This window comes from Physella acuta, unplaced genomic scaffold (assembly GCF_028476545.2).
Source record: "Physella acuta isolate Inbredline_101_S28 unplaced genomic scaffold, ASM2847654v3 ptg000873l, whole genome shotgun sequence".
Taxonomy (NCBI): Eukaryota; Metazoa; Mollusca; class Gastropoda; family Physidae; genus Physella; species Physella acuta.
Window position 1 is genome coordinate 191,956 of NW_026732390.1, and position 24,710 is coordinate 216,665.

General features: G+C 33.7%; 1 protein-coding gene across 1 annotated transcript in view; it reads left to right on the forward strand.

The window, feature by feature from the left end:
* Positions 1 to 24,710, forward strand: part of LOC131952431 (fibulin-1) — a 46,426-nt gene that overhangs the window by 14,429 nt on the left and 7,287 nt on the right. The window contains exons 2-4 of the mRNA XM_059315067.1: positions 18,204 to 18,332; positions 19,037 to 19,165; positions 23,568 to 23,690. Of these exons, the coding sequence (XP_059171050.1) occupies positions 18,204 to 18,332; positions 19,037 to 19,165; positions 23,568 to 23,690 (381 nt within the window). The remainder of the gene's footprint in view (positions 1 to 18,203; positions 18,333 to 19,036; positions 19,166 to 23,567; positions 23,691 to 24,710) is intronic.

Below are 24,710 nucleotides of genomic sequence, written 5' to 3' on the forward strand. Positions count from 1 at the left end.
TCTATTTTAAACTTAGGTGAGGTAATTAAGAGGAGGCTGCTTTCACGCGGGGGGGGGGGGGGGTATGGTAGGGGGAAATGAGGGTGGGGGGTTATCGTCCTTAACGACCAACTGATAGTATTTTAAAGCAAATATTTTCAGTGGCAGCATTGGTACTGTCGAATTCACAAATTATGAATTACTGAAAATTAGAAAATAAAACAACTAAATAGCGGCGTATGATACGCCGCGGGTCGGCTCGTATATGTTAATATAGTAAGTTTTCTAAATTTATTTTCTCCTTTTTAGTGCATTATTAAATAAAAGCTTGTAATTAAATAGTTTTTATGCTTTTTTCAGTAATTTTTTAAATTAAAAATACTATTGCATGACTAAAAACCATTGCGCACATAATGAACATGACAAAGTGCGTAAAATAGTTGGATAAGTCTGCCTACTTATTTGGACAAAATTTTAATTAATTCATACAAAATTAATTAGGCATCCTATTAAGTCACATTTATTGTCAAATTACATTGTCTTCATGTATTGACCCACGTGCAAACTTTGAACCGAATCTATCAGTTAGAAGTGTCCGAAAATTAGCTCTGGCGTTTCGATCTAGACCAGGGGTCTCCAAACTACGGCCCGCGGGCCGCATGCGGCCCGCGAAGTCCTCTCATCCGGCCCGTGGAGATCTTTTTGTCCACGGAAAAATCGTTTGTTGGTGATGGCTGAGGAACTTTGCCCAGAAAAATCAAAGACATACTTAGAAGAAACTGGCCCCCGAACTGAAATTCAATAGTTAATGCGGCCCTCGGACTGAAAAGTTTGGACACCCCTGATCTAGACAGACAGACTGACGACAGACAGAGGAAGCCAGTTAAATAAAAGCTTGTAAAAAAATTCATTAAAAAACGGTTTAATAACAAGCTTATATGCAATAATGCACTAAAAGGGAGAAAATAAATTATACACTACTATTTAAATAACTATAAAGAAAAGCGAGGGTTACTTTAGTATCTATTGGATACCTTTAATAATATTTAGGAAGATACCCACGCTTTTCTGTATAGTTATTTAAATAGTAGTGTATAACTTATTTTCTACTTTTTAGTGCATTATTACATAAACTGTTGTTATTAAAACGTTTTTTATGAAATTTTTTTAAGTACTTTACATGTTAATATTTGCAATAGAGTTACATGACTAAAACCATTGCGCACCTATTTGAACGTGATGGAGCGCTATTGAACGAGATGACGCGTGTGGAGTAGTTGGATAGGCCTGCCTACTAATTTGGTCACATTTTTAATTAATTCATACAAAAATTACTCAGGCGACCAATTAAGTCAAATTGAATGTCAGGATGCATTGTCTTCATGCCTTTATCCATGCACCATGTAGAAGTGCCAAAATTTTGCTTGGGCGTTTCGATCTAGACAGACTGACTGACGACTGACGAGGAAGTGAGTTAAATAAAATCTTGTAAAAAGAAGTAAAAGTTAACTCCATTTTTCTAATTATGTAACCTAGGCATGAGGGTGTAAGATTACCAATGTAATTGAAATAGAAGAAAGCTACTTGTTTTTTTTTTAAATTATTTAAACCCACTTCCCATTGTCCAATTGTACTGAGATTTGGCACAGTGTTAGATCTCGGATGAATATCGATTTTTTTAAACTAGATAGACAATTTAAAATTACTAATTTCAATAATAAAAGGGGAGACAATTAGATAAAAACTAAATACTATTTCCAGTGACACCAGCTTTAATCTTTAGTAGCAATACACCAAATATTTCTTCTTTAGTTTGTAGTGAATTTTTTTTCATTTATGATCGTGTTTGTGATTTTTGAATAAAATAAAAGCCTCTTTTCTTCAAAGTTTTTTTTATTATTTAAATATTATTTTTACGTTTAATACACTTAAGCAATAGTGAAAATTTCAGTATTGGCTTATGTATAGAGTAAAACTAAAATGAAATTTTTTCTCGAAAATATACAGGCCTACTAAGTAAGTTGAATTATATATGTATATATATAAATATACATATACAATTAGAAACATGTTTTAATGCAATTTTTATAAACTAATCTATTTTAATTTTGTTTGAATATGTATTTAGTTTTTATCATATCTTTCAAGATTATCTTTTCTATTATCATCCACACAGGAATGTTACACAAGTTGTGTGGCGGACCCCTTTTGTTGGGGATATATATATTATCTAGGCGGGCCATGTTATATCGTGAGAATGCTTGATCCAGTCAGCATGGACATAGAAGTAACTTCAACCACTTTTGTTTCCTGCGATGTTTTGTAAATGTTTTTTTTAATTGGTTCGTTATCTAAATATTAAATTTGGGAAATATCATATTTGTGAACTTTCAGAATCGATTGATTCGTAATGCAATTCAAACTATTTTCCCTAAAGATAAAAATATAAAAGAAGTGTGGTCTATAATATTATTATTTTTAAAACTTAGCAGTACCTTAATATATCAATAATATGTGAAAACATTTGAGAAAGAAACTTAATGCTAAATTGATTTCAAGTTTTTTTAAAGAATACAACTGACAGGAAAATACATGATACATTTTTCGAAATGTCAATTTAATTCAATTTTGTTCAATAACGGTAAAAATAGTAGACACGGTATTTGTGAACCTAGGGATTATTTTGCTTTAAAAGATATATTCATTTTTAAAATATATTCTATATTTGATTATGGCTTTTCCTTTTACTATTACAATAGGTCTCTGTATTTGTTGGTGTTGTCTACAGATTTTATAGCCTTTATTTTACTGTCTTAATTCTTTAATTAAAACAAGTCAATTTTAATCATGTTATATTTAAATAAGAATACAGAATACAACAACTCTATTTTGCAAACACCATGGTTAACTACACAGTTGCTGTAGATCAATTAAAAAACACAACTAAATAAGCATTATGTAAATAATGTTGGTTGAATATTAACTAAAATGACACATTTTAAAATTATTTTTAACATTTATTATTTTTATTATTTAAGAAAATTGCTTATTTGCTTGTTTATTATATCATATGACTATTTGTTTAATACTTATTTTCTATTCATTGTTTAATTAATTATCTTATAATAAGCGGTTTTCAACTGTTTCATTGGTAATATGTATTAAAATGGGTATAAAGTATTATGTGTTTATAGTCATTTATTCTACTAAAACAAAAAGCGCCGACATGAATTTCCTTGACAAATCGACGACAAGTTATTTTCTAAAGTGTGTGCGTGTGTGTTTTATTGAGTTAGTATGCGTGTGTGTTTGTGTCTGTGTGTGTCTGTGCGTGTGTGTCAGTGTCTGTAAGACAGTTTGTGTATGGGTTTATCTACGTGTGTCTGTGTGTGTGTGTTTGTGTCTGAGTTTGTCTGTGTCTGTGTGTAAGTTTTTCTATGTGTTTATTTATGTGTGTCTGTGTGTGTGTTTGTCTGTGTGAGTGTGTGTATGTGGCTCCGCAAATCTTAATTAATTCAACCTTCTTGGTAATAGATCTTGGACGACAACGCAAAAATAATGAATTTTTAATCTTATAAGATTAGTCATGAAATCTTAATTTATAAACTAGTCTATTCAATAATAGAAGGGAAGAAAAAAATTACAAGCAATGTGTTGGTCAGAAAGCCAGAAGTATTTTTTTTGGTCTCAATCCAAATGACCAAAAAATCTCTCATCACGTATTTACATATTCCTTTTCTATTAACCCACCGATTTAAAAACCACCTACAATTCTTTTTATAGATTTATTATCCCTTCAGCTTGCCCGTGTCAGCCTTTGTACCGTGGTATACGAAATTAAACCAGCCTTCTATAATGCAACAAAACAGGTCAGATTTTTCCGAGATCGCCGTCCATTTCAGACGCGTTGCAAGCCAAAGGGAAGCTATCGCGTTTCGTCTTTTTAACGGCACTCTGATGTTGAAGTTTGAATTGGATGTTTTAATCACAATTTCCGTTGTGGTGTGTGCTGAGCAGATGAGGGAAAAATAATTATCATTAAAAAAGTTAAAAAAAACCCCCACGTTTTCTAATTGAACTAAAAAGTAGAAAATAAATGCTATACATTACAATAATGCAAGCGATCACTCTACTATAAGCGATGAAAAACGTGGGGCGCTGAAGTAAAAGTTTTTTATCGGTCATTGTTAATATAAGATGTAAAAGTTATATTACTATTGATTAGATAATACTATTGAATTTTATTAGGGAGCTTGTAGAGAGTCAACAGTATTAGAAACTGTAAGAAAATCACGGCGCCCCACGTTTTTCATCGTTTATAGTAGAGTGATTGCTTGCATTATTGTGATGTATAGCATTTATTTTCTACTTTTTAGTTCAATCAGAAAACGTGGGTTTTTAAAAACTTTTTTAATGATAATTATTTTCTACTTTTTAGTCTTTGTCTGTTTGTTTGCTTTAAAATCTTGCTATCGATTTTATCTTTTCGCATTCACTTTTTTTTTTGGGTAAACGAAGACAACTCGTAAAAAACACGTGCCTTGAACCCGTGTCGAGTGGGTTAGCAATCGTGTGCCCAACCTCTCGACCATATCGTCTACCCCATACTGGCCACCAGTTGTTACGTTCTGGTTGTTTGTACACAAACACCGCGTGACAACTACTCAGTAAGCAAAAAGAGGGAGAGTACCGAACCTTGTTTTCATCAAATTACAATTACTGGGTTATGTCCCTTTTCCCCCACGTTTTTTGTACAATAAAATGATCAATAAAATGTTTCCATGGATCAATTTAGTAATAATAACAATTGAATATTCTATTGTCATCGGAAACAAAGCTTCCCTGAAAATTTCAGCGCGCTAGCTAACTGGGAAGTGCCCGAAATTTCGATCGCAAGATTTGATTGGAAAGACTGTAATGACCGCTCTCTGACAGCCGCGGAGGGAGCGGACACCCCGGGTTCGTTTGTGATGGCACTGACAGAAGTCACACTAATGAACTCACAACAACTTGACGTGAGCTCGTTATTGATGTCTAGGGGTACAACACGACAAATTGCAGAGATTCAACACGACTTAAAACTGTCAACACCCTTTTAATAAGTGAACAAGAGACTATGACACTAGGTTTGTACAAAATGTACAGACTTTAAGAGTACAATAAATAAACTCAAAACTCCAACTTACAGTTAAAGAAAATCACAATATATCACAGCTGTGGCTTAGTATATTAAACACCATTAAAGAACATTACTTGACACAACTGAATGGCATTATAGATTATAATTACCACAAAGATCAAGAAGAGACTTATTGCCTCTACAACAATAGAAATCCAAAAAAAGGTCAACCTATCACCGATGTACCAAAGGGTGCGCAATAATACACCAGAACAAAATATCAGTAATACTACCACTTGTCACACAATACCTTAAATAAAGGTGATAAAACATTCCACAAAACTACACTACTGCAAATGGCGCCCAAACATACGGCAACATCTCTCTCCTATCCAAAGGTCAATCTGGCTGCCTATAGACTTGAAAATCACGAGATTAAATACAACTCAGTATCAGGGGAGATCACTCAAAAGTCTTACGACTACTGGTTGAGGATCTGTTAAGGATCCTCACGTTCGCAAGATCATTGGTCGAGGGTCTGTTAGGGATTTAAACAATCCAAACACATGACGTGACGGAGTTCAGTTGACCGATGTCAACCGGTGAACTAACAATTCTCCCAAGGTCAATCACATAACTCAGGAGACTAAATATAAATAAAGAAAAAAGACCTAAGTAGGTCACAAGACGCGAAAGCAAGTTAAAGAAAACGTGGGAAAAAACTGCGAAATTTTGTTACATATAGTAGGGTGTCGCATAAGGCTTTTAAACTTCATTATTGTCAGGATTCAAAACTTGCATTAGATTTGATAACTTGTTTAAGTATTAATATAAATAGCAGCCTAGATGTAGCTTTAATATAATGCGATACTTAATAATGAAGAATTGAAATAAAAACGAAACTTTGTCACGGAGAAGACGATTTTGGAAGTAGTGGTCACAAGCAATATAGTTTGACCGACGCTCTGCATACAGGGATACGTGTTCTTACACCTTAGTGTTAATACTAAAGAATGTGAACTAGTGGATGGGTGGTGGGGTGGGTGGATGATAGGGTGGATGGTAGGGTGGATGGTAGGGTGAGTGGTAAGGTGGGTGGATGGTAGGGTAGGTGGTAGTGTGGGTGGATGGTAGGGTGGGTAGATGGTAGGGTAGGTGGTAGTGTGGGAGGATGGTAGGGTGGATGGTAGGGTGGGTGGATGGTAGGGTGGGTAAATGGTAGAGTGGATTGTAGAGTAAGAGGCAGGGTGGGTGGATTGGAGACAGGGGGTGTTGATGGCAGGTTGGTGTATAGCAGCGAGAGTTGAAAACAGGGTGTGTGGACTGTAGAGTAATTGGCAGGGTGGATGCTTGTTTGAAAATCTTCAGTACGACTTATCGGCCCCAGTAATGGGACTTTTTTAACGATTGGTTATATTATTGTAAAAATGAATAACGAAATTAAAAATTATCTATTAAAAAATGTTGACAAAAAGTTCACTACAATTTTACTATTAGATTTTAAAAAGAAATAAATGTACACTAGTCTAAATTAAGAAAATAATAAAGCGGGAGTAATCTCCGATATACTTTCTCGAATATACTTATATAACACTCTGGCGGAAGTCAACTAGGGATACAGAAATGAATTTTAATTAATTTTTAATTTCTTCAACATTTAGAATAGAATCTCGCAGGAAATAAGAATTGCGCACCAAGTGAACAGCAAACCAATCAGCTCATAACACAAATATTAACGCCTAGCTTAACTGCTAGTTTCATTTACTGTAAAATCTACCATTATATGAAAATGCTTTAAGTGTGGTTGGCTAACGGTTGGCGTAAGGTATGTGTAATATAATTATACCCACTTGATATGTGTAAGGCCATCTTTCTTCTTCTTCTTCTTCGTTCTTAATTATTAGTGTTGAAGGGGATCGAGATTTATCTGCCAGTGGGTTTGAACTCGAGACTTTGTTCGAATTTATCAACCATGAGCTTTTGCCGACTCGACCACGCCTCCAACACAATTAAGCGTTACGTGTCAACTGGTTATGCGCCATTGAGGCCATTGACTCCGATTTCAGCATGCTTTTCTTTTTGGATTTGCTTCCATAGCCTTTGTCCAACCAAGAACAATCTACAAGGCAGCAGTTGTTTAATTTTGGAGTTGTCTCTCCTAGAAGAGTGGCTGTCCCCAACTAACGAGCCTCATCTGCCCGAGGGTTCGAACTCGAGACTTTACGGTTTAGCAACCATGAGCCTTACCGACTCGACCACGCCCACCCTGTAAGGCCATCCTTTTTCATAATTTCCCGCATCAAGTAACTCATATAACTAGTTAAAGAGGAAGACAGATAAAATTATTGTCATTAATTTCGTCATTATGTCATGAATTCATGTATGCATTTATCGTTTAATGTTTTAATAAAACTTTTTTTATAAGAATACATATATAAATTTGTTAAACTACCAAAATGTAAAAAGAAATATTTAAAATTTTTAAAATAGTAAGGGAAGCAATCGAACATACGAGTTTGTATTTAGATCAATCAGAATATTCTTTCCTAACTTTAGGTAGAATGCTAGAATGTCTTGCACTTTAAAAACAATTGCTGCATAACTCAAACTATTTTCCTTTTTTGTTATATATTTATTTTTCTCAACATAATATAAAACGCAATTATTGATACAGATGGAAATAAATTATGGTATTACAAAATGTATTCACATCTTTGAAAGATAATACGAATTGTCAAAACTTTTTCACAGTCAATTCTTAAAAATATGTATGTGTATTAATTATCACGTAATAATTCAAATTTAATTAAAAAATATATCATATGAAAAGTTACTAGCTATAGACAGATACAATGTTCTAAATAGCACATGTTTCTTTGGGAGTTGAAAAAGGCGAAGTAGATGAGCTGACGGAAAGTTAATGACCTTTCTGTCCTCACTAGCTAATTGTATGCTTTTACAACGCCGTTGTCTATCTCCCTCCCCCACCCCCCTTGTATGTTTTCCTGCCAATCTACTCGATACAATTGGTGCATGTACTTACCTTTTCACAATGGTAGAAATATTTCTACCACTGCCCCTCTTGACGTGACGTCATTATCGCAGACGCAGGGGAGGGGGTGTTGCTGACGAAGGGCTCCCACTTCTTGACGTCCGTCTACACAACGGCCGCCATCTCCCCGGGCCGGCAGATGTTCTCCACCATAGTGCTTTCCCCTTTTACTCGCTCACGATTTTCCCCGGACAAATTGTTGTATGTCTATCTCGCTGAAAGCCGTGTCGTTAAAAAGATGAAACGCGATCGCTTCCCTTTGACCTGCGATGCGTTTTGTTATGTGATTTTATTGATTTTACTATCGTGCTGGGTGGACTCAGGGACACCCTACGGACTCAGGTAACCAAAACACGAAATTTCGTGTGGATAACAGCAGAGGCTTCGCGAAGCGGGGGAGAGGGTGCGGACCGCACTCGTGACACCATTTAGGGTTGTGACAATTGATTTACGTTAAGCAAGTTTTAAATTTTAATGTTTAAAAAGATTAGTAATGACCCAGTTAGACTAATGAAAGTATATCAACTGTAACACAACTCACAGAGGTAGCAAAAGCTTAACTGTAATATTACTTGCGACAGTCAAATTATTGTTACTCAGTGTTACACAATAACATTACTAAGAATAGTTCAGTATAATATTTCTAGATTACATACTATAATTATATTTATAGACAGTAACGTAAACACACCACTAAGTAAGTTAAGTTAAATTTAAACACATTAGCATTGCTATATTACATATTTTAAAATATTCTTCTTCTTTATTCCTAGAAATCCATTGGGCAGACGAAGTAGAGTTCATATATTACAAAATGTCATTACATATATCCAGTGTAACATTACTATGCTAATGTCTGTATTTACACTGTTCACATTTGTGTGTGTATACCTGTTCAGATGTGTATGTGTATAGTTTTTCAGATGTGTGTGTGTTTGTACAGCTGTATCAATGTGCGTGTAAATGTTTAGATGTGTGTACAGGTATAAATATGTGTTTTGTGAGGACGAATGTTTATACTCATGTCGATGCACGTTTGCAAACAGATGTATATGCGTGTTTGTGTATTAACCCATACTTAACTGTCAGTTGTGTGTATGTTCTTATTAGAGTTTGTGTGTATGTGGTATGTTCATGGCATGTTTGATGTGTGGGTTTTATGTGCGTTTGTTACAGTGTGTGGATTTCCGTGAAGTTGTGTAATACATCAAACGTGAAAATGTTAATCTTCTTCAAGGGCCAACTTAGATATTATTTATATAGTTATAAACATAAAGTATTTTAGATATAATAAAATCATTATCCAAAATATAGCGTCATTCTATCTTCCAATCTATAGCCTCCACCTGTTTCCAACATATCGCGACGTTCTTTCCTCCAACCTATAAGAACCTGCCTTCCAACAAATAGCCTCCACCTGTCCTCCAACCTATAGCCTCCACCTATCCTTACCTGTCTTCCAACCTACAGTATCCACCTGTCCTCCAACCTATAGCCTCCAGGTGTTCTCAAACCTATAGCCTCCACTTGTCCTTACCTGTCCTCCAACCTATAGCCTCCACCTGTCCTTACCTGTCCTCCACTTGTCCTCCTGTGTTATCAGTGATCTACTTTAGCAAGGTTTCTTCCGCCTGAAGACATTGATCTTATAAGAAATCAACTTCAAAGTAAAACTTAAGACAACAGCTTGTCTTAAAATCATTACAACGATGTAGATTTTGTGTAGTCTTCTGACTTGATGCAATCAATATCTGCACACTTTATCACCACTTCCTGATCGTGTCCAAGATACAAAACATAATGTGTTCCTCAGCCCGTCCGTCCAGCAGCATTATGCTCCAACTTCCCTAAAGTGAGTCAGGCCCCCTTTAAAGTGGAGTGGACTCATCGACGTCTTAAGGATCCGAACAACGGTCCCTATGTTTAATCATGATCTTTCGACATATTTAGGCATATTTAGAAAGGACTCACGTTTTGTTGATATATTTATTTTAATGTAACTGGTTGGGAGTAATTTAATTTCATTATTATTATTTTTATGATGAATATACCTTTTTGTTTCCTCTTGAAGCTCCTTGAATCGGAAATAATACACGGGAATTCTCAACAACATTAGCTCAAATGAAATTTACCATTTTAAAAATAAATTATAAAAGAACAAATTTTACAGCGTTTGAAACACAAACCACACCATTCATCCATTTGTTAAGTATGATCTTTTTCTTCACATCTGATCAGTGGTCTTTTTTTAAATAAGTTCATTACATCTGAACAAATATTGATTACATTTTTAAAAAGTTAATTAAACATCCAGTTCAGCCATTATTTTATGTCACGATGCATTGTCATCGGGTCTAGATTTACATGAAAAGTTTTTCTTTTATCCCAAATATCGTTCAAAATTTTAAAGAAAAATACACATACAATCTAATACTTATAAGTAAAATTTAGTCAACCTAACATAAACGGTATTTAAGTAAATGGCTTTTGAGAAACAAGAAGAGGATTTAATACAACCCCCTGTTACCAATAATTGCGCAAACGTTGATACATATCTACACATTTTCAATAAAAATGTGAAATTTCGTCAACACAACTGAAACGGTACTCAAGTCATCGTGTTTACAAACTGAAACACAGAAACACCCACAGACATACGGAAAAAAATGCAAAAGTATGGTTTTCCGACAAATCGTGATTTTAAAAATGTCGATTTTGGTTTTTTGCACAATTGCAATACTTTCTCTAGACTTAATATTCCAAAAAGTACTAGGAAGTTCTTAAAACAAAGATTTTTTGAAATAATTAATTTATAACAAGATTGAAATAGGTAGTTTTTAAACTTTCACTTTTAAGAAATCTATTTTTTATTATTTCAACTGCAAGTAATCGTTTTAATAAAAATGTAATTTAAAACAATGAATTCTGTTACAAAATGAAAGAGAAGTTTCCTAAAGCGGGACTTTTGGGCAACTGTGTTTTTCCATAGTTGTTAAGAGTTAAAAGTTTTGCATTATAAATTTATCCTGGGGTATTCAGTAAGCTACTCAAATAAACTTAATGTCGCGGCTGGATGTTATCGAGCCGTTCCAAGTCAATTACTTTTCTTTAGTGTTCAGCGAGTCAAAAATAGATAATAGGACTACTTTTTTCCGCCTTTTTTACTTTCTCGTATATACGAAGAATAGAGAGTCTTGTAATCGTGCAAAAATAAAAGAGATTTTTGCAACTCTCGACATTTTACACCTCCTGAGTCGGTAAAACATAGTTTGCAATCTTGTTCTTAGGACTGTGTGTGTGTGTGTATATATGTGTGTGTGTGTGTTTGTCTGTAAACACGATAACTTGAGTACCGTTACAGCTAGATTGAAGAAATTTCATATATAAGTTTAATATCAAAATGTTAGCTCCGTTGTAACTTTTGAGCGATTTCCGATAACCGGAAGTGGATTTTTTTCAAAAACCTACAACTTGAGTACTATTTCAGATAGATAAAAAAATTCACATGTAAGTAAAAGATCTAATTTTCTACCTTTTAACAACTTCTGAGTAATTTCTGTTCAACGGAAGTAGTAATTTACGCTATTTCCGTTTTTTTCAAAACGCATGTGAATTTATAAAGTACTAATAATATTTCGAACCATTATGCACATTTTATTTGGCGTTCACTTGGTGTGCAATAGTTTTTTACAAGATTCTATTCTATTTTTAAAAGCTTAAGTATATAAAATGGATTAAAAATCATGACTATATCCCGAGTTGCCATCACCTGTTGTTTTATATAAGAATATTCGAGAAAGTTTAGGGGAGATAACTCACGGTTTATTTATAATTGTAAATATAGATAGAGCATAAGACAGCTAATTCGAAAGTCTCGAGCTCAAATCCCGTATACACACACACAAACACACACACACACAAACACACACACACACATTCACACACACACACACTCACAAACACACTCACACACACATACACACACACACACACACACACATATATATATATATATATATATATATATATATATATATATATATATATATATATATATATATATATATATATATATTCTAACTTTTAGTTTGAAGAACAAATATGTTGGGTTTTTCCCTGCTGGTTAATAAATTATAATTTTATTACTTCTCAGAGTCGTGTGCATAAAATGTTATAAATTTGATTGATCCAAGAAGCTCTAGGGCAGATGTGCAGTCTACTATAAACACTAAAAAGGAAATTGAGGCAATCCATAGTCGATCATCTACGTCATACGTAACACGATCGTCACACGCTGACATTGGCGTGTCTTTCAATTTGTTGAATGGGGTTGGCATCATTTGATATAACATTGCCTAGTATGTACATATACTTAAGTATTATTTCATTATTTTGGACGATCGCATTAACATAGTTTTATTATATTACTGCTCGATTAAATATCTTTTTTACAAGCTTTATTTTTAACTCGCTTACTCTGTCTTAATCCTGCCTGTCTAGATCGAAAAGGGCGAGCTAAATTTGGGGCACTTCTTCTTGGCAAGTGGGGCTAGATCTGATCGCAATGCATTATACCATTAAGTTTGACTAAATTGGATTGTTAATCAATTTTTATGAATTAACTATTTTTTTTCTGAAATTAGTAGGTAGACTTATGCAACCATTTCATACTATTAAACGCGCTATATGATGTTCATTAGGTGCACAATTGTTTTTAGTCATTCTATTCTATTGTATTTAAAACTTTAAAGTACTGAAAAATAAAATGCATACACAACTTTAAAAAAAATGATCTTATGTTATAATGCACTAAAAAAGAGAAAATAAATGATTTTATTTAAAATATATTATAATATTCTACTATTCAAATAACTATAAAGAAAACTTTTTAATGCATTTTTTGTCTATTTTATTTAAAAATAATTTATACTACTTAAAAAAAGTGTTGTTCATGATTTTAAAACTTTTCGCGCCGCCTCTGTTTTTTTTTACTTTCATACTACGTGAGTATGTCCAAGTGTTTGGATTGGCTAATTGTAGAAGATGGACCTTATATAATACAGCGCACACATAGCTATGGGATATGATTTCCTTTTGTACACAAAGTCAACGCTTTACTCTGGTGAGTTCTTACTTAAATTAACACTTTCGGTCATGCATACGTTAATTACTTTAAAGCGCAAATAACTATATGTTGCTTTAAGCTGAAAACTATTCTATGTACTAGCTATTATGTAGGAGCTAAATCTAAAATTGTGAAAAACGTAACTAACTCTCTAATGTATTCGCTGTCTAAATAAACCGGGAGTGATCTCCCCTAAACTTTCTCCAATATTCTTATATAAAACAACAGTTGATGGGAACTCGGGACATAGTTAGGATTTTTAATCCATTTTAAATACTTAAACTTTTTAAAATAGAATAGAATCTCATAGAAAAAAGAATTGCGCACCAAGCGAACGCCGAATAAAGATGTGTATAATAGTACGGAATATTATTAGTACATTATAAATTCACATGCGTTTTTTGAGAAATCGGAAATAGTGAAAAATTACTGAAATTACTCACAATTTAACTAAAAGCAGAAAATTAGACTTTTTACATACATGTGAAATTTCACTTATCTATCTGAAATAGTACTCAAGCTATAGGCTTTGAAAAATTCAAAGTAGAAAAAGTACCACTTCCGGTTATCGGAAATCGCTCAAAAGTTGATACTGATCTACGATTTTGATAAAATACTTATATATGAAATTTCATCAACCTAGCTGTAACGGTACTCAAGTTATCGTGTTTATACACGGACACACACACACACACACACAGACATACGGACAAGATTGCAAAATTATGTTTTTCCGTATCAGTGAGATGTAAAACGTCGAGATTTGTAAAAATCTCGATTTTTTTTTGCACGATTACAAGACTTTCTCTATACTTCGTATATACGAGAAAGTAAAAAGAGAAAATAAATGACTTTCTTTAAATATATTATAATACTCTACTATTTAAATAACTATTGAAAAAGCAAAGGTTACTATATTATTATCTGGATAACTTAACTAATATTTAGGAAGAGACCCATGCTTTTCTTTATAGTAATTTAAATAGTAGTGTATTATTATATATTCAAAGAAAATAATTTTTTTTTTCCTTTTTAGTGCATTATTACATAAACGCTTTTTTACAAAAACGTATTTTAAGCATTTTTTACGCTCAAAAGTTGAAACGCATCTACGATTTTGATATAATACTTATATATGAAATTTCATCTACCTAGCTGTAACGGTACTCAAGTTATCGTGTTTACACACACACACACACACACACACACACACAGACAGACAGACACACACACGCAGACATACGGACAAGATTGCAAAACTATGTTTTTTCTACTCAGGGTGGTGTAAAACGTCGAGATTTGCAAAAAATCTCGATTTTTTTTTTGCACGATTACAATACTTTCTCTATACTTCGTATATACGAGAAAGTAAAAAGGGGAGAGATTAACTCTGTCTACTCTATATCTACTACATGTAAATTGTTTTCAATAATAGAACATTAATAATAGGAAATAAACGTATTAATAAGAATGAAAATTGTACGAATTAATAATTATGATTATTTTACTTTCTATCTTTTCGATTAGCTTAATTCATAGTTCATCTAGCTTATTCTGTGGTGCAGTTTGACTTTTGCCTGTCTGTCAGTCATTCAGGTCAATACCTGGCGTGGAAAAACATTATATTTTTTTTGAATACTCTTACAAGATCAGAACTTATATAACCAACCAACGCTTTTCTTTAAAGTTACGTGAATAGTAATGTAACCTAGATCTATAGTGTCAGCGTACCCACTCCCGCGCTTTGCTGCGGTCTCAGAAAAACGGCTGTTGCAATATTTTTAGAGAATTTCATCAAGGCGTTACCAATCGTTGTTTTTTGAACGCGTGACCTTGTTTTATATAACTGAGTTTTAATCAGGGGCAAAATTTCTTGGATCATAATTGTTTGGGGCGGGTTTGTCCATACTACCGCCCAGAAGACCACTGGGCATGATGTATGAAAGCTTTGAGTGTACGTTAATCAGCCTCCTTAATATAGAGGTCTCCCATACGTCAGTAACGTCACGAGGCTCTTTCGGGAGCCACAAGTTACACTATCGCAAGGTCGCTGGGTACGAACCTGGCTCGGTTTAATAATCGAATGTAGTGTGTTACCGTGTCCCTAATCTAGCGCACTCTTTAAAACTAATGTAAGCACCAGTGCTCTCTGGGAGCCCGGGGTTTTCCGGGTCACCCGAACGCCGGGGCGTTGGCACCGCGCACATTCAATTTAGTGAGTGATTTTAGTAGCGCTACGTGTACATAGTGCATTGCACAATTTAAAACGAAGTATGCGCCATAGTACTTACGGGAGAACCCGGGCTACAAATCGCTATCTGTCGGGGCGCCGGAGTACGTGCCTCATTAGATTTAGTTAACGATTTTAGTAGCTCATTTTAACCATTGTGTATCGCATGCATTAAACAGAACTTAGGGCTATAATGCTCACATGACAGCATGGTTTACCAAAAAAATTGTTTTCCAGACAGACAGACAGAACGACAGACAGAACGACAGACAGAACGACAGACAGAACGACAGTTAGACAGACAGAACGACAGTTAGACAGACAGACAGACAGACAGACAGACAGACAGACAGACAGACAGACAGACAGACAGACAGACAGACAGACAGACAGACAGACAGACAGACAGACAGACAGACAGACAGACAGACAGACAGACAGACAGACAGACAGACAGACAGACAGACAGACAGACAGACAGACAGACAGACAGACAGACAGACAGACAAACAGACAGACACCTTTCAAGAATGTTCAGTGCACCCCAGAAAAAATTGGGTGAAGAAAACTCTGCTACAAACACTGAATTTATTTTAAAATAACTTTGCTTTAATCCACTTGTATAAACATATCACAACAGAATATTAATCTTTTTTCTGATTTGAGGTTTATTTTTTAAAATAATTTATGTGCTAGATTATACTTAGCTATTTTAAGCTATTGTCATTTGAGTTTTTTTTATTCTCAGTAATAAGTCACGCAATACATCGTATAAACATGAAGCTTTCGCATTCAAACATACACCTTGCCGCAATCTTACTTTTCTGCTTAACCCATGCACAACGTAAGTACATGATTAAACAAATACATGATAAATATATTTTGTTTAATTAGTTAGACTTACGTGTATACCTAACACAATATTGATTAAAATGTCAAATATGATTAGTTAGCCTGAAGAAGTTTAAAATCACTTATAGAAAAACACGATTGGTCATCTATTTAATTAGTTTTGGTGCCGCTATTCGCCAAATTAACAATTGGTTAATCATTCTTTTGGTAAAACGACGACCTGGGCATTATATTTATGCTACATGAAATGGATATCATTTTAATGTCATAGATTCCGAGCTTGTCCACCTACTAAAAACGTGTGTTATTATTATTATTATTATTATTATTATTATTATTATTATTATTATTATTATTATTATTATTATTATTATTATTATTATTATTATTATTATTATTATTATTATTATTATTATTATTATTATTATTATTATTATTATTATTATTATTATTATTATTATTATTATTATTATTATTATTATTATTATTATTATTATTATTATTATTATTATTATTATTATTATTATTATTATTATTATTATTATTATTATTATAATATTGTAATTCTCATTCTTATTCTTGTTTCATTTCCTGTCCCTGTCCCTATAACTTTCCCTCTCCGTCCCCATTCCCTTTACCCTCTCCCTCTACCCATTCTCATTCCAATTCCCATTCCCATTCTCATTCTTTTTTTATGCTTATACTGATTTAGCAAAGTGCAAACATGACGAGATAACAACCTATGAAAACGGAGTCATGGTGTGTTCTTGTAAACCTGGTTATGTCGCCAACAGTAAAAAAATTCAAAGATGTGTGGGTAAGCTCTTTGCTTGTTTTTTTTAGAATAAAAATAAATATAGTTCCCCCCCCCCCCCCCCCCAGACACGCACATTAAAACAAAAATGTATATATATATATATATATATATATATATATATATATATATATATATATATATATATATATATATATATATATATATATATATATATATATATATATATATATATATATTGCTAAATGCGTGTATTCCACTACCACAAATACACCATCATAGCATAAGTAAGTGTTGTCAATTAATGATGTCTTTACCAAGGTGTGTGAATTTCTCTGTTTTGAGAATAGGGGGTTGAATAAGTAGGTTTTTTTAATATTTCTGAAAAATTAAAATAATGACGACAAATTTATTTTCATCATGCTTTATTGTAAAACCTGTATAGGGGGAACTTTTTCAGCATTTAAGGGTCACATAAACGAGTAAGAGATGAGTGCAACATTCATTTATTAAAACCTAACAACTGTTTTCGTTTATCAATTTATTTATTTTTTAAGTATATTATTTTGTAATGTATTAATCTTTAATTAATGAATGTAATTCCATCACATTTTTTAGCCAGTGTGTTATATTTGGTAGTTGTATCCACTTCTTTATCCTTTTTGCTTGGTAACCTCGATGACAATATTCAGGGCTTTTAAAACCTAACCTAACCCAAAAGTCCCGAGTCCGTGACCCAGTCAATAGAACTCCCTAAGTTAGGGAATGTAAAGGCGGCTGGGCAAAGTGCTGACCATACTTTCCCTTCATATGCCGAGGTCAAGAAACATATGAACTCTACTTCAAGTGCCGAAAAGATTGCTTGGTCTAAAGAGGATTCTTTACATATTTTTTTACATGTTTGCATATTTGTCTGTATTTGGCCATAAAAATACTCGAGGGTTGTAAAAGCAACGCAAAAGTAAAACTGATGATGCTAAACGAAGATCTACATTGTCAATGAATAACAGTTTGTGTATAAAAACGGTTATTTTAATTATTTGATGTCACGTTAAAAACTAAAAATTTCAGACATCGACGAATGTGCAGATCCAAGCACGAACACTTGTCAACAGAACTGTGTCAACACAGCAGGAAGTTACTCGTGTTCATGCAACGCTGGATACATCATCAGTAGCACTAACCTCGATATGTGCGATGGTATGTTACTTTCTGACACTTAGTTCATTTTCTGTTTCCCAAGCTATGGTTTTCTTTTGATTTATTGAACCCATGTCCTGACGATTTAGTAGCTTTGGTGTAAGCTGTATCTGGTACTTATATTTAACACATTACATAAAGGACAATTTAAAAACAAAATTGTAGATATGTATTTATGAACACGTTAATTACTAAAAAAAAGTATTAGAACACTACCACAAAAAACTGATGATGTCAATATCAAAGGAAGCGATATTGTTTTGGAAGGGAGCAGGGGTTGAAGGAAATTTGTCAAAGTAACTTATTTCTGAAAAATGTAAATCATAATAACAGATAAATTTTAATTAGGATTACATTTAACGCAGAACGGGTGAAGATGGAACTTTTTTTCATCATTTTAGTGGTCATATAAACAGAACGATTGAGAGATGAGTGCGACGTATTCATTTCCTTATGACGTGTAAAACTTACAGCTGTTCTAGTATATCACATTTTTTATGTTTGATATGTTTATGACTGAAATTACAAACGTAGGTCCATCACATTTTTCAAGCAATACCTTACATTTAGTAGTTGTATCCTCTTTATAATTTCTGATGATGCTAAAAAGGCTCCACAATTTATACAATAGCTATTCCCCCTCCCTCAAAGTTCCTAGTTATTGTAAATATTAGAAGTGAAGTGCATAATTAGAAACATTTCAGACATCGACGAATGTGCAAGTCCAAGCATAAACACTTGTCAACAGAACTGTGTCAACACAGCAGGAAGTTACTCGTGTTCATGCAACGCTGGCTACATCGTCAGCAGCACTAACGCCAATATGTGTGAAGGTATGTTACTGTCTGGCACCTAGTTAATGTATTATTGCCTAAACTGTTTTTTAAATTGATTGAACCTTCTACCCTAGTTAATGATTCACCAGCTTCGGTGTATGTCGTTTTTTTTGTTTTCCCTCGTATACACAGAGAAACATATGGTAAACAACAAAAAAAAATAATTTTAAAACAATGTATGTTGTGTTAATCAACGCATCTATTGCAAAAGTATTAGATCACATCCGTAAATTTAAAAAAGTGCTATGAATAAGTGTTCCATTGATGACGTCTTTACCGAAGGGAATGGCATGTTTTGAGGGAAAAGCTGGGGTTGTAGGATATTTGTCAAAGTAGTTCTTTTTCTTATTTCTGAAATATTAAAATTGCAATAACAGACAGAGGCGTAGCGACCCCTCCAGGCTCCAGTGGCAACTTCTGAGTCACCTCTCATATATATATATATATATATATATATATATATATATATATATATATATATATATATATATATATATATATATAGGCTATATATATATATATATATATATATATATATATATATATATATATATAAATATATATATATATATATATATATATATATGGCAAAAAGCATCCCACCACCATCTTGAAAATAGTCGATAAAACGTGTTTGTACTGCACTACCATTTTTTACTGTTACACAATCGTATAATACGCTTTAATACAATTGTGTTTTTATAAGTGGTAAATTTTGTTATCTCACCAATCCAGTGTAAATCCTTCAAATTTTAGTCGGAATAAACGCCCTCCTCCCATCTAGGAAAAGCTGGTTTATCTTTAACTGCTTATAATTGAAAACATCAAATTAAAATTAGCGTTTATATTTTTATTTACCCCTTTCGGCGCCATTCTAGCTAGCTGTACAATTATTCACTGAATAAATCATATAAACAGTGCTACCAATGCAGAGGCGTAGCGACCCTTCCCGGCGCCCGGGGACATACTTTCAATTTGGCGCCCCCCTCGGGAGCAAATTTTCGATTTGCACCCCCCACCTCGAACTTTTCATTTGCACCCCCCCCCCCTCAAACTTTCAATTTGGCGCCCCCCCTAAGGTCGGCGCCCGGGGACATATGTCCCCCCCCGCCCCCCCCCCCTCTCGCTACGCCTCTGTACCAATGTTTTGTCCGTTTTTCTTTATAACGCCATTATTTCTAACCGGACTTTATACTCCATATTTTAGATAGATGACGGGCTGAATAAAAAAAATAATTATAGTTATATATAGTGTTAAGAATCTTTTGAGACACTTCAGGTTGATTACTGTAAGTGAGTAGTTATTTATTTTATACTTTATTTTCAGACATCGACGAATGTGCTAATCCAAACACAAACACTTGTCAACAGAACTGTGTCAACACAGCAGGAAGTTACTCGTGTTCATGCAACGCTGGCTACATCATCCGCACCAATAATCCCAATATGTGTGATGGTATGTTATTTCTGGCACATGTTTTTCTTTTAATTTTTTGAACCCATTGCCTGATGATTTGGCAGCTTTGATTTTAGCAGTATCTGGTACTCATATTTAAGATGTTACATAAAAGAAAATTGAAACAATTGTAGATATGTATTAATGAACCCGTCTATTACTAAAGTATTAGAACACTACGACAAATAAATTAATGATGTCATTACCAAAGGGAGCGACATTATTTTGGGAAGGAGCAGGGGTTGCAGGAAATTTGTCAAAGTAACTATCTTATTTCTGAAAAAATGAAATCATAGTAACAGATACATTTTAATCCGGACTACATTTATTTATTCATAATTTTAGTTGTCATATAAGCACAACGAGTGAGAGATGAGTCGTTTAGACCTTATGGTTTCTAATCGGAAAGTCTCGAGTAAGAACCCTCAGGCAGATGCGGCTGGTTAGCTGGGGACAGCCAATCTTCTAGGAGAGACATCTTTAAAATCAAACAACTGCTGCCTTGTAGTTTGTTCTTGGTTGGACAAAGGCTATGGAAGCAAATCCAAAAAGAAAAGCAGGCAGAAATCGGAGTCAATGGCCTCACAATTTGGAGACGTGATCGAGTCGGCAAAACTAATGTTTGTTAAAATTTATAAAAAGTCTAGAGTTTAAACACTAAAAATTAAGAAGGAAACAAAAGAAGAAGAAGAGTTGAGTGCGACTATTCATCTAAATATCACACTTAAGTACTATCAGTTGTTCTAGTTTATTACGTTTTTTTTTAGGTTTAATATTTTTATGACTAAGATTACAAACGTAGTTCCATCACATTCTTCAAGCAATAACTTACATTTGGTAGTTGTATCCTTTTCTTTATAATTTCTGTAATAATCTGCCTTGTAATCTCAAAACAATTTTCTGGGATTTTAAAATGTGCAACAGCATAATAATTTAATATGCTTATCTGTTTGTTATTTGGACATAAAAGTGTTAACCAATAGCTACCCCCTCCCACCCATAAAATACACTGGTTATTGTTAATACTTAAGGTCACGTGCTAAACAAAAACATTTCAGACATCGACGAATGTGCAAATCCAAGCACAAACACTTGTCAGCAGAACTGTGTCAACACAGCAGGAAGTTACTCGTGTTCATGCAACGCTGGCTACATCATCAACATAGCTAACCCTAATCTGTGTGATGGTATGTTACTTTGTGTTGTGAAATCACGTACACGCCTTTACTGACGATAGTGTACGTCGCGCAACATGTAATGTTCATCAGTAGCACTAACACCAATATGTGTGATGGTATGTTACTGTCTGGAACTTAGTTAATGTATTATTGCCTAAGCTGTTTTTTAATTGATTGAACCTTCTACCCTAGTGAACGATTCACCAGCTTTCGTGCATGTCGTGTGTGGTGTTCCCATTTATACACATTAGAATCTGGAGTTCAAACCCACTGGCAGATAAATCTCGATCCCCTTCAACACTAATAATTAAGAACGAAGAAGAAGAGAGGAAGATACACATTAGAGAAAGTTTAAGATGGTACAAAAAATCAAAAAATCAAATTTAAAACAATGTATGTTGTGTCAATAAACGCATCTATTGCAACAGTATTAGAAAACATCAGTAAATTCACAATAGTGCAATGAATAAGGGTTAGATTAATGACGTGATCACCGAAACTAGTAGGGCGTTTTAAGGAAGGAGAAGAGGTTGTAGGATATTTGTCAAAGTAGTCATTTCTTATTTCTGAAAAAATAAAATCCTAATAACATGCACATTTTAATCAAGACTATATTATTTGCAAAACGGCTTAGATGGAACTTTTTCAGCATTTTAGGGTTCGTATCAAACAACGAGTAAGACATGACTGTGTATTATTTATTTATTTATCACCTTAAATACTCACAACTGTTTTTGTATATTAATTTTTTTTTTATTTTACCGTCACTGATGTGTACATTTTACAAATATGCCTGTAATTTCGTCACCTTTTCACTTTCTCGTATATACAAAGTATAGAGAAAATCTTGAAATCATGCAAAAAAAATAATTCTTCACGTTTTACACCCCCCGAGTCGAAAAAACATAGTTTTGCAATCTTGTCCGTATGTCTGTGTGTGTATGTGCGTGTGTGTGTGTGACACGATAACTTGAGTGCCGTTGCAGTAGGTAGGGTAAGAGGGGGGTAGGTAGTTGGGTGAAAAAAATGGGTGAGCTGTGTTCCGATGATTTTTTAACAGGCGTATGTAAGGAATGGATAAATCGGGATAAATCAATCAATTTGAATAGCCTTTCGCGGTGGTGTGTCGATAGAAAATATATATATATATATATATATATATATATATATATATATATATATATATATGTATATATGTATATATATATATATATATATATATATATATATATATATATATATATATGTATATATATATATATATATATATATATATATATATATATATATATATATATATATATATATATATATATATATATATATATATATATTTCAGATGTAGATGAATGCAACATCCAAACTCCAAGCCCTTGTGAACAGATTTGTACCAACACAAATGGAAGCTTCTTATGTTCATGCAATTCTGGTTACGTGACTAATATCACAGACACTACAAGATGTAACGGTTAGTTGAAAACTGTTCATTACAGCAGTTTATCAGGTTTATTATATTTACAGTGGTTTTAATACGAGAGAAAGTCTTTTTATAATGTGAAAAAGAAACAACGAAGCCAACATTTTTATGAAAACTGTTCGAGCTCAAAATACACACGATTTTTATGATTAAATTTTGAGACGGTATAAATTTATTTTTAAGCATGGTTTTATATTCTCTGAATCTTAAAGTTAGTGAATGTAGTCATACACCCTTTTCAATCAGAAAAACAAGAACTATGTAAGAAGCGAGTAAATATATTTTCAGACATCAATGAATGCACTGTTGGGAATCCATGTGAGCAAATATGTACCAACACTGAAGGAAGTTTCTCATGTTCATGCTATCCTAGGTTCTATATTAATAGCACGCACCCCAACAAGTGTGAAAGTAAGTCATTAATAGCACACACACAGCAGCAGGTATGAATGTGAGTCATTAATAACACTATCCAAAACTCTACTCACTTTTTTAATCAACAGTACACAATTTCATTTTATAAACCATACATAGTTTAAGTTGATTAACCCTTTATCCAAAGTACATAATTTTCGGTTTATTAACAGTACATAGCTTTCAGTTTATCAACAGTTTATCAACAGTACATAGCTTTCAGTTTATATTTATACATGTATGCGCTAAATCTTTATGCTTTTGATATTAAGTAAACTTTAATATGTTTACGAAATGATTATTAGTGTAATGTAGGCCTATGTTTTAACATAGCTAGAATTGTAAGCCTCTACAGTTCCCTAATTTACTCTTTGTTGATAACATTGTTGATAACATTCATGATATTCAATATTTAAGTATTACCAAACATAATCAAACTTATTTTAAGTTAAAAATATAAGGCACACGTCAATAGTAATATTTAGACTTTTATCATTTGAAGCGTGGTAAAGTCATTGATTACCGGATGCATGCGATCTTTTATTATATTTTTTTTTGGATCCTTGATGAGCATAGGCCGTGAACATAGAGACACTGGCATAGCACCACGGGTATAGCACCACGGGTATAGCACCGCGGGCATAACACAACGGGCATAGCACCACGGGTATAGCACCGCGGGCATAACACAACGGGCATAGCACCTCGGGCATAGCACCGCGGGCATAACACCACGGGCATAGCACCTCGGGCATAGCGCCGTAGGCATAGGTCGTAAGGGGTCTACAACAAAGACCCGAAAGGACACTTGTCCGAATGGACACTTGTCCGAATGGACACTTGTCCGAATGGACACTTGTCCGAATGGACACTTGTCCGAATGGACACTTGTCCAAATGGACACTTGTCCGAATGGACACTTGTCCGAATGGACACTTGTCCGAATGGACACTTGCCCAAATGCGACAAATGCCCGAATGAACACTTGCCCAAATGAGACAAATGCCCGAATGAACA